This window comes from Anolis carolinensis, chromosome 6 (assembly GCF_035594765.1).
Source record: "Anolis carolinensis isolate JA03-04 chromosome 6, rAnoCar3.1.pri, whole genome shotgun sequence".
NCBI lineage: Eukaryota > Metazoa > Chordata > Lepidosauria > Squamata > Dactyloidae > Anolis > Anolis carolinensis.
This window is the reverse complement of record NC_085846.1, coordinates 114,501,530-114,513,911: the sequence shown is the minus strand read 5'-3', so window position 1 is coordinate 114,513,911 and position 12,382 is coordinate 114,501,530. Positions and strand designations below refer to the sequence as shown.

Genomic DNA, 12,382 nt, shown 5'->3' with positions numbered 1-12,382 from the left:
TTCAACCTGTGTGCAACCTGGTGTATTTAGCAAGGTGAAGCTAACCTGAGGTGCGACAATCTCATCCTGCTCCATGATCCATCCTACATCCACCTATTGTTCATCCTCAACGAAAGCAGCATATGCTATGGGACTGAATATCCTAAATGTACCAGATCCCATCTGATCTTGGAAGCAAAATAGGGACAGCTCTAGTTAGCATTAGATGGGAGACCATCAATGAATATCAGGTGCTGTTGGCTCTATTTCAGAGAAAGGAAGTGGCCAAAACCACCTCTTAAGTATTCCTTGCTTAAAGAAACTTTATGAATAAGCCAACCGGTGACTTGAAGGCACATGCACATACAAGATCCAACTTTTGTTCCTTTCTCCCAAATGTTGTAGAACTTCCAGAGCATGAGAAAAGATGACTTTTTGGTCTGTCAGTCCTAGAATTCTCCAGTCAGCATGAGTTTCTGGGAGTGGCAGTCGAAAAACAAGACTATCCCCTATGGCCAGAAGGACCACCCGGTACTATGAGGATGTATACAGTAGGATTTATTTCAGAGGAAGGCAGTGGCAAAATCATCTCTTGAGTACTCCTTGACTAAGGCCCCTTCTACACTGTTCTATATTCCAGGATCAGATCCCAGGCTACCTGCTTTGAATTGGATTATATGAGTTTCCACTGCCAGATAATCTGGAATAGGCAGATAATCTGGGACCAGTTCCTGGGATATAGAGCCAGTGTAGAAGGGGTCTAAGAAAGCCCTATAAAATTAATAAGATTGCCAAAAGTCAAGAAGAGACTTGAAGGTACATGTGCATACAAGATCTGGCTTTGGTCAAATTCCCCAAAAGCCCAGTGTGTGGGATTCTGGGAGTGTCAGTCCAAAATGAAGTCTCTTCTCCAAGCTGCTGTAGGCTATAATTCAGAGGAAGGAACCGGGCCCGGGCTGTGGCGCAGGCGGGAGAGCAAGCTAGCTGCAACCAGCTGCAATGAATCACTCTGACCAGGAGGTCATGAGTTCGAGGCCCGCTCGGAGCCTATGTTTGTCTTGTCTTTGTTCTATGTTAAAAGGCATTGAATGTTTGCCTATATGTGTAATGTCATCCACCCTGAGTCCCCTTCGGGGTGAGAAGGGCGGAATATAAATGCTGTAAATAAATAAATAAATAAATAAATAAAATCAACTCTTATGTACTCCTTTCCTAAGGAAACCCTACCAAATTAATGGGGTCACCATAAATCAAGAGGTGACTTGAAGACAGACACACAGAGTGTTGGTCAAAGCCAGCGACTTCATACTCCAAATTGAAGATGGATGATGGGAGTTGTCATACCAAGTTAAGGTAAAAGGAAAAGAAATGGAAGCACTGTAATATTGAGGAAATGAAAGCTCCCCTTCTTGAAATCCAACTGGCCTCATGACAAAAAAAATTAACTGACCGAGGTGGCGAAGCAGTGGTCCGACTCTCCGCCCTCGAAGAGGATGAGATCTTTGACGAAAACAGCCACCGCTCTCATGATGAAGGACATGAAAAGATGCATGTGGATATAGTTCCGAGTGCAATGGAGTTTCCTGGAGGGAACAGAACAGAAAAAAGCATTTGGAAAAGTGGTCAAAATTGGGAAAGTTAGCTTCTGTCCTGCCCAGTTCTAGTTCTTCAACTACTTATTCTACACTGGCCCTACATCAAGGGATCTGATCTCAGATTGGCTTCTTACCCCGGTTTATCTGGCAGTGGAGACTCATATAATCCCGTTCAAAGCAGATAACTTTGGATCACATCCTGGGATATAGGGCAATGTAGAAGGGGCCTCAGTTCCACCTTTGAGGAAAAATTCAAACTCTAACTCAAGTCGTCCACTATCAACAGTGTCTCATTGATTTCCCACACTGTAGTCCTCAAAGGGAGCCCCCGGTGGCGCAGTGTGTTAAAGCACTGAGCTGCTGAACTCACAGACCGAAAGGTCACAGGTTCGAATCAGAGGAGCGGAGTGAGTGCCCGCTGTTAGCTCCAGCTTCTGCCAACCTAGCAGTTTGAAAACATGCAAATGTGAGTAGATCAATAGGTACTGCTCTGGCAGGAAGGTAACAGCGCTCCATGCAGTCATGCCGGCCACATGACCTTGGAGGTGTATACGGACAACGCCGGCTCTTCGGCTTAGAAATGGAGATGAGCACCAACCCCCAGAGTTGGACACAACTGGACTTAATGTCAGGGGAAACCTTTACCTTACCTACTCCTCAAAGGCAAACACAGAGCCCAGAAAGCCTCCTTACCTGAAAATACACAGGAGAATCATGGCTATGGTGAGAGCAATGAGCGACAGGCTGTATCCAATGGTGTAGCCAGTTTTCACCGTGCCATAGAATACCGTCTGGAAAGGCAGAAAAATGAGCAATCACTTGCTTACATCTTCTTTTCAAACAATCAGATCATCCGTTTACAGTATTTCAAACTTGGAAACAGTTTCTGCCTCTTTCGTTCCCACGACGGTTATGTTTGCATACTGTGCAAGTTCATAGTATGCAGTTTTAGTTATTTATGTGTCCCTTTAGTAACATTTAGTAATATTTGGGCCCTCCGGTGGCGCAGTGTGTTAATGTGCTGAGCTGCTGAACTTGCAGACCAAAAGGCCACAGGTTCAAATCCGGGGAGTGGGGTGAGTTTCTGCTGTTAGCCCCAGCTTCTGACAACCTAGCAGTTCGAAACAGTTCAAATGTGAGTAGATCAATAGGTACCACTCCGCTGGGAAGGTAACGGTGCTCCATACAGTCATGCCGGCCACATGACCTTGGAGGTGTCTACGGACAACGCCGGCTCTGCAACTTAGAAATGGATTTGAGCACCAACCCCCAGAGTCTAATTTGCCAAATAGTCACTGTTGAATGTTTTTATGTTGAATGTTTTATATTGTGGAATGATATTTTAAATTGTAAATTGCTCAGACCACTCTGGTGGGGAGCGACTAAGAAATAAAGTGAAGTCAAGTGAAGTGAAGAGTCGGACACGACTGGACTTAATGTCAGGGGAAACCTTTACCTTTTACCTTAATAATATTTGGACACTGCCCTAGCCAACATCCAGTCCAAGCTCATCATGTTGCAAGTTCATAAACTACAACTCCCAGGATTTCATAGCACCGAGACATGGCAATTAAAGTGGTGTCAAGCTGCACTCATTCGACAGTGTAGATCAGTGGTTTTCAACCTGGGGTCCCCAGATGTTTTTGGCCTACAACTCCCAAAAATCCCTGCCAGTTTACCAGTGGTTAGGATTTCTGGGAGTTGAAGGACAAAAACATCTGGAGACCCCAGGCTGAGAACCTCTGGCGTAGATGCTCCCTAAGCCTTAAGTGGCTGATGTAGCATATGTGGCCAATAATAATAATACATGCAATGAAGATGTTCCATTGTCAGATTAGTATTAATGTTCTTTAGGAATGTGGCTGATTCTATTTATTTATCACAATCAGCACAGTTTAGAAGGAACAGATTGCATCAGGCTGTGCCAAAGAACACCACAGTTTTGGCAAAGAGTATAATTTAGAATAGAATTATCTATTGTTGTCGGAAGGATGTGTAGATGGGTTCTAAGATATCTTAGGGTGCATCTACACTGTAGGATTAAAGCAGTTTGAAGTTCCATGGCTCAATGTTATGGAATCCTGAGAATTATAGTTTTACATATTTCATATTTCTCTGGTGATGAGGATTTGATGGTGCCAAACTGCATTAACTCTACAGTGTAAATCAGGCATGGGCCAACTTTGGCCGTCTGGGTGTTTTGGACTTCAACTCCCACAATTCCTAACAGCCTACCGGCTGTTAGGAATTGTGGGAGTTGAAGTCCAAAACACCTGGAGGGCCCAAGTTTGCCTATGCCTGTATAAATGAAATCTCAGAGATATAAATACAAACAACAGTCTCTTAATTCTTTCTTGAGGATTTACTTTGCTTTTTGATTGGAGGTGGCAATGTGACAAAACATGGGCCATTGCATCTTCTGGAATACAACAGAAGCATCTTCTGCAGAAACCATCATAAACACTACACTGACAGATCCGTGTAAATGTCTAGGTGGCATTCAGAAATCTTTGACTGTTGCCAATTTTTTCATGACCCCAACAGTTTAAGAAGCCCAGGTCTAGCAAACAGAGCCTGGGAGTTGTAGTTTGGAGAGGCAGAACTCTTTGGCAAAGGCGGTGAAATGAAGAAAACTAGGGATGGCTTTTAAACTGTTGAATTAATGCAATTTGGCACAGCTTTAACTGCCACGGCTCAAGGCTGTCTAATCTTGGGAGTTGCAATTTAGTAAGGCACTAGCACTCTTTGGTGGAGAAAACCTGGTAAACTACAACTCCCATGATCCTATAGTGTCAAACCTTGCTAGTTTAAGCAGTATCAAACTGCATTCATTCTATAATCTAGATGCATCCTCAGAAAATTGGAATGGAAACCCTAATTCAGCACTCTACACCACAGCATTATTGTGGGTTGATACCATTGCCATGTCTCAAAGCTATGGAATCCTGGGATTTGTAGTTTCATGGGCTACCAGCACTTTTAGGCAGAGAAGGCTCAAGACCTTGTAAAACTGCAACTCCCAAGATTTCATTGCACGAAACTATGCCACTGAAGGTGGTGTCAAGTTGCATTAATTCAACAGTATAGATGCACACTTCTCATAGCACCAGATACAAGTATTCCAAATGCAAATTTATGTTTTTTAAAAAATTAAAGCCAGTAAATGCTATCTTGCTAATAGATTACTAACCTCTTCGTCTGAGAATGTGCTGTTGGGGTCGTAACCACAAGTTGCGCCGTAAGACTCCGGGTATAAATCGGACCAGCCTTCGGGAGTACATTCCCTGCTTATGTTATCTAGATAGGAACAAAGCAAGAAATCAAACAGGATCAATGGTTGCAGTCATTGATAGAGGGTGCAACTACACTGTAGAATGAATGAAGTTTGAACCCACTTTCACTTCCATGGCTCAAAGCTATGGAGTTCTGGGAGTTGTAGTTTTACAAGGCATTTTATAAGGCATTTTATGCAGTCAGTGTAGACCAGGCATGGGCCAACTTTGGCCCTCCGGGTGTTTTGGACTTCAACTCCCACAATTCCTAACAGCCTACCAGCTGTTAGGAATTGTGGGAGTTGAAGTCCAAAACACCCGGAGGGCCGAAGTTGGCCCATGCCTGGTCTAGATCCATATAATGGCAGTGTATATCCAGCCTAAGTGGGAGAAAAATGGGCGCCACACATGTATTTTCCATCTCCATGGCAAATCCACTATTTCTTACATTGACACTATGAGGTCTTTTATGGTGCTCGTTGCTCAGAGCAATTGACAGCACTTGCCAATGTCATTGAAACCACTGTACACTCTTCAGAAATAGATATATACTTGTAGAGTATCTGGAAGATTGGATTGAGGTGTGAAGTGCCCACTTTCAGACAACACAGTAATAAAAGTATTGCAACACACTAAGCAGTTATTTTGGCTTTTTCTTAGGGTGCATCCCCTCCATTAGCCTGTTTTGTTCTTTTCTTCTTTGCACTTGAGCAACAGAACAGCACACTCTCCATTCACAAAAAGTCTTGGACTCCTTTCATCCCCAGCTTGGTTTCAAACCGTGCCTTTTCAGCCTTGCTTTGATTTCTTTGTCTCATATGTAATAAAATTAAAAAAAATGTTCTGTTCCTGGTTTGAAAGTGTTATTTCCTGTTTAATTGTGCAGTGTTTATTTTGAAAGTAGCTGTTATACTCCAGAAACTATTTTTGTGGCTGCCACAAACTGTGTTGAATTGGTTGAGACTCGGTGACATAGTCATTGAAAACTTAGAGCAAAATGTGCTGCAACAGTTTTTGCAGTTTAATAAATTTTCCCCATGTTTTTATGATAGAACCAATTAATAAATGACATTTATAACCCAGGAACAAAAATCATGTTACATAGTGTTATAATTATTTTTGGATTTGATTACTATAGTCTCTCTATTACTATAGTCTCTCTAAGAATCTCTTAAAGGTAAATGGTAAAGCTGGTTAAACTTGTATGCTGAAATATTATACAGATATGGCGCAGCTGGCTAGTAACCAGCTGCAATAAATCACTACAGACCGAGAGGTCATGAGTTCGAAGCCCGGGTCGGGTTAAATAGCCCGGCTTGCTGTTGACCTATGCAGCCCCAAAAGACAGTTGCATCTGTCAGTTAGGGAAATTTAGGTACGCTTTATGCAGGAGGCTAATTTAACTAATTTACAACATCATAAAACTGCCAGCAAAACACGAGGAAAGGAATGAGGAAGTACAGCCACTAGTGGACAGTGAAGCAACAGCTCCCCCTGTGGCCGGAATCGTGAAGCTGGAAAAAATTGTTAAATGCCTCTGTGTCTGTCTATATTGTTTGTCTGTTGGCATTGAATGTTTGCCATATATGTGTTCATTGTAATCCGCCCTGAGTCCCCTTCGGGGTGAGACGGGCGGAATAAAGATACTGTAAATAAATAAATAAATATGTAAAACAGAACTAGATTCAAAGGAACTAAGGAAGGAAGTGTGAAATCAGCAGAAAGAATATCAGCAATCTAAGATATGTAGATGACTCCATACTGCTAGCAGAAACTAGCAAAGACTTGGAATGATTACTGAAGAAAGTCAAGGATGAAAGTGCAAAGGCGAGTTTAGAGTTTAATATTAATTATGCGGCATTACCTTATGCTGATGTAAGGTTATCCTATTTTGGCATAATATAATGATATGTGGCACTATCATACACCGATTTAGCACTGCCCTATGCTGACATAGTGAAAATGTAGACAGAATGGGCAGAACCAAAGTAGCAACAGTTAGAACAGACCATGGAACAACAGACTGGTTCAAGATTGGGAAAGGTATGCTCATACCCTCTCTATTCAACTTGTGTGCAGAATACATCATGCAACATATGGGGCTTGATTAATCCAAGGCTGGAGTTAAAATTGCTGGAAGAAACATTAACAACCTTAGGTATGCAGATGATACCACTCTGGTGGCTAAAAGTGAGGAGGAGCTGCGGGAAAGGAAGAAGAAAGTGCAAAAGCTGGGTTGCAGTTAAACGTCAAAAAAACCAAGATGATGACAACCAGACTGATTGATAACTGGCAAATAGAGGGAGAAAACGTGGTGGCAGTGACAGACTTTATATTTCTAGGCATGAAGATTACTGAAGATGCAGACTGCTGTTGTGACTCAGCTGGAACCTCAGATTGACTCTGATGAGGATGATGGGATTCAGGTTCACAATCAGGTTCAAAATGTCCCTGTTGTAGAAGATGAGGAACAAGGAGGGCAAGTTCATTTTCCCACAGCAAGGAATGATGTTGTTGATACTGAAACTAGCCAGGTGCAAATGGACTTGGGAAAGGAGGACAGTTCTCAGTCTGATAACGAGGCTCAGCAAACTAATGAGCAGGCTGACCTTGATGAAACATGTTCCTTAGACCGAGCTGACCATTTGGAATTCAGGGTTCGGAGGAGTGTGAGAACTGCAAACAGGAGGGAGGTTAGAGGCCAGAGAAATGCTTTCATGCTTTGCAAAGTATATTAAAGCAATGTGTTTGGAGACAAACCTTTGTCAAAGCCACTTTCATTTAACCAAGAAGCAAGCTCTAGTTTTCCTGGATTATCTTGCAGCTTCTGTGTTCATGTTCTTGGGACTTTGTCATGCTCTATTGGGGCCTTGTTTATTCCTCGTGGTTTCTGGATTTGTTCTCTATGACTTTGTTTTGTAACCATATTTTGGAACTTTACTTTTGCTTTTAAAGAACCTTCTATCTTCTATTTTCCAATAAACTAAAAAGACTTCAACCTGTGTGCAGTTTGGTGTATATAGCAAGGTGAAGCTACCCTGAGGTGCGAAAACTGCAGCCAGGAAATCAGAAGACGTTTCCTTCTTGGGAGGAGAGCAATGACCAACCTCGATAAAATAGTGAAGAGTAGAGACATGACACTGGCAACGAAGGTCCGCATAGTCAAAGCAATGGTATTCCTCGTAATAACCTATGGATGCAAGAGCTGGAGCATAAGGACGGCTGAGCGAAGGAAGATAGATGCTTCTGAACTGTGGTGCTGGAAGAAAATCCTGAGAGTGCCTTGGACCGAAAGAAGATCGAACCAGTCCATCCTCTAGGAAATAATGCCCGACTGCTTGCTGAAGGGAAGGATATTGGAGGCAAAGATGAAGTACTTTGACCACGTAATGAGAAGAGAGGAAAGTTTGGAAAAGATCATGATGCTGGGGAAAATGGAAGGAAAAAGGAAGAGAGGCCGACCAAGGGCAAGATGAAGTGACTGGCTTGACGTTGAAGGAACTGAGGGTGGCCACGGTCAACAGGAAGCTCTGGCCTGGGATGGTCCATGAGGTCAAGAAGAGTCAGAAGCAACTGAACGAATAAACAACAACAACAACAACAATGACTCCAACTTTCATTGAGCTTCTCTATTATCAGGGTCCTGCAAAACCTACAGAAGAATAAATGAGTACAGCCCATTACATTTGGAACTACAGCTGCATGGAATTAATCCATTCGGACTCCGGCTGTTCTTTTCTCAGAGGATTTGGTGCTCTTTTCCATTTGGCCCCATTCCGAGTTCGCTGTTTACCCGACATTACCCTGCAATGTGTCAGCCAGACTCCCAAATCCATCACTTTCTACTCTCCAGGAATGGTTCAAAAGATGGGCGGCCAGAGGCGAAACGGGAAAGAAATGTTGACATTTGCTGCTCTGTTTTGGGGCTTCGGCATGATGGATATTGTTGGAGCGAGAGAGGAAAAATGATGTCTGGGGGGATAAATGATGCGAGAGGGAAACGTTTCTCTCCACATGGTCCAATATGGAAATGGAGCTGTAGTGGCTGCAATCAATTTTGGGGGAAATGCCCGAGGCCAAGAAACGAGTACAAAAAATTATATGTTGACTTAGTAAAAACGGTTTTGTTTGGGAGGTCACAATTATACTCACAAAAAGTCAAAGCTGAAATTATTATTAGATTTAGTTATACAAGGGTTGAGCCAGGTTTCAACTCTGGGACCATATGTTGTCTCCAGTCCTGTTTTGGCAGCCTTTGATCATGGACAGAGTCTCCAGAGCCTTTCCTGGAAGTCTCCTTGAATGGGAACTCGCCTTTTCAGCAAGTTGTGGGTCTCCCTTGCGCTGTTTAAGGACCTTATCAGACTGCAGGAGAAGCATCATTACATTAAGTAAAGAGAGGAATCAGGAGCTGAATGTCACTTCCAGTCCTCCCTCCCTCATTTCCATTCCTTCTCCTCTCATCAGACTTTTGGTGCTTCTCCATTGGTGCCTGCTAGCTTTCTCACTGCACATTAGCAGTAAGTCTCTGCCCCAAGCCTTTTTTTATGCAAATCTGCCAGAATCCCTTTCCATGGGATGCAATAGTTCTGTATCTAAACCCATTGGATCCTTGTTTCTGCTGGCCAATTTCTGGTAGACCCCTGAATCCATTTTCACACGTCTCCCAAAGACTACTACAGGCTCCACAATGAAGACCCATTTAGTGAGCAAATTCTTCAGACAGTGCAGAATGTTCTGTCCTCCATCTCTGAAGGCAAGAAAGAACAGCGGATAAAGCTGATAACAGAAGTCGACATGGGCAGGAGCAGTCAGATGGCATGGAGGCTGTTAAGATGGTTAAGCAATGATCCCTCACATACTACAACCCTAAAGGCAGATCAGATAGTGCATCTACTTCTGAAGAATGAGAAACCCAAACTCTTCACCAAAGTGGGTGCTAGAAATAACATCAGATGAAAGCAGACTGGCACAACCTGGGGATCACAACCAGACACAGAGAAGACATCTGCCCTTGCGCTTTGCTACTCTGCTGCTGAATATGCATGTTTGGTGTGGAACACATCTCACCACGTTTAAACAGTGGGTGTGGCTCCTAATGAGACATGCCACATTGCCACAGGATGTCAACGCCCCACAGTACTGGAGAAAATATATTGCTTAGCCAGCATTGCACCACTTGACATCCGCCAGGAAGTGGCAGCCAACAATGAAAGGACCAAGGCATTGACATCTCCGGCCCATCCCCTGTTTGGATATCAGTCAGCATGCCAATGCCTTAAATCAAGAAATAGCTTTCTAAGATCCACAGAGATACAGGAACACCTCAGCAAGCGAGAGTCCAAAGGTGGCAGGCTAAAACCCAGAACCTCAATCAATGGCTGGCATTGGACGAGAAACTCCCTTCTGGGCACAGAGAAGACTGGGCAATTTGGAAGGTGCTGAACAGACTGTGCTCTGGCATCACAAGATGCAGAGCCAACCTTAAGAAATGGGGCTACAAAGAAGAGTCCATGACATAATAATATAACTTTATTTTTATACCCCGCCCCATCGAGTCCCCATTGGGGAGATGGGGCGGGGTATAAAATAAAGTTGTTATTATTATTATTATTATTATTATTATTATTATTATTATTATTATTATTATTATGACATGAAAGTGTGGAGAAGAGCAAGCCACAGACCACTTACTACAATGCAGCCTGAGCCCTGCCACATGCACAATGGAGGACCTTCTAATAGCAACACCAGAGGTACTCCAAGTGGCCAGCTACTGGGCAAAAGACAGTTAGTATTAATGCCAAGGTTTTTTTTTTTTAATCTTTGTGTTTTCAAATACATTACAACTTGTACCCTCGGTTTGCTTCTGACATGAAAAATAACATGACCAATGTTGCAGGATGGTATAGCACAGGCATGGGCAAACTTGGGTCCTCCAGGTGTTTTGGACTTCAATTCCCACAATTCCTAACAGCCTACTGGCTGTTAGGAATTGTGGGAGTTGAAGTCCAAAACATCTGGAGGGGCCAAGTTTGCCCATGCCTAGTATAGCATGATTTTCTGAAACATAACTTGATGGGAAGGTGAGAGGGGTCAAAAATGAACCATATTCAGTGAATTAATCTCTCTGCGAAAGAGCAAAAATTAAAAAGGCAATGATTTATTGGCGCTTCAGCTGGCAGATGGAAGGAAAAGTCTGCTGTGAATCCAGCAGCCTCGGAGGAGGGAGAAGGACCTTGGAAAAAGAAGGAAACAGAGCTTATGTTCCAGACACGATGTGGATGGCGATGAGAAGAACGACAACAGCACAAATGCAATTTTGTTGAGCCTGGCCTCCTTTTCGGCTCTTCCTTGATTCTGCGCAGAGAAAACAGCCCCCTCCTCTGCAGTCAGCCAGCCCGAGGGTGAGAAACGGAGAAGGAATTTATCTGGTGTGCATTTTAATACCAGCCGACCTACTTCACGCTCTCAAACTAATATGTGAACTGGAGCACCACCGGGCTTCGTGGGTTTTTTTTGCACTTTTGTGGATCCTGTGATGCATTTCCCTGATCAAAATCAGCTCTGGAAAATGCCCATGTTAGAGAAAACTGTATATAAATGCCTACCTTAAGGGGAAACCTTGTATCAAAATGGGGGCATTCGAAGGGGCTACTGGAGTGAGAGAAAAATTCAAAGCACAGAGGAAATGGAACAAAAAATGTGTGTACATATGTTGAAGTGCATATTGCAAAGGATACGTGAGTGTCTCTGTATGTGTTGGTTGGAAAGCATGTATTTTGAAATACACTTTCATACAGTGGAAGAAGTGGCTGAGATCCTACAATGAGTAAATAGAAGGGAATATTAGTAATATTATATTACACCGTGGTTGTCTAATCCTGCCTTGTTAATGGGGTTGTCAAGCTTTCAAAACAGTAATTTGGGGCATGATCAGGTGCCTAAAGGAAGTGCAGGCTCAAAGCTGCCTTTTGCTGGGTTTCTGTTGTTTTTCCACTCCCGACATCTTTTCACCTGAGAAATTTTGTACAAGACTTTAGGTATATATAGGTAGGTAAAGGTAAAGGTTTCCCCTGATGTTAAGTCCAGTCGTGTCCGACTCTGGGGGTTGGTGCTCAAGTCCATTTCTAAGCCAAAGAGCCGACGTTGTCCATAGACACCTCCAAGGTCACATGGCCGCTGGGAGAGGTCATCCGGAGTTTTGGAGGGCGTTGCCATCTCTACGCAGATGACACGCAAATCCACTACTCGTTTCCATCTGAATCCAAGGAAGCCCCCCGGATGCTGAACCAGTGCCTGGCCGCTGTGGCGGACTGGATGAGGAGGAACAAACTGAGGATCAATCCTGACAAGACAGAGGCCCTCCTGGTCAGTCGCGCGTCGGATCGGGGTATTGGGTGGCAACCTGTGCTGGACGGGGTCGCACTCCCCCTGAAATCACAGGTCCGCAGTTTGGGGGTCCTCCTGGATTCAGCGTTGATGCTTGAGGTGCAGGTGTCGGCGGTGGCCGGGAGGGCCTTTGCACAACTCAAA

The 12,382-nt window shown here is 43.7% G+C and overlaps 1 protein-coding gene across 1 annotated transcript in view; it reads right to left on the bottom strand.

Annotated features, from left to right (window-relative positions):
* Positions 1-12,382, bottom strand: part of LOC100564326 (vasoactive intestinal polypeptide receptor) — a 105,264-nt gene that overhangs the window by 30,140 nt on the left and 62,742 nt on the right. The window contains exons 4-6 of the mRNA XM_003221880.4: positions 4,765-4,871; positions 2,268-2,365; positions 1,430-1,562 (exon numbers count right to left, since the gene is read on the bottom strand). Of these exons, the coding sequence (XP_003221928.2) occupies positions 1,430-1,562; positions 2,268-2,365; positions 4,765-4,871 (338 nt within the window). The remainder of the gene's footprint in view (positions 1-1,429; positions 1,563-2,267; positions 2,366-4,764; positions 4,872-12,382) is intronic.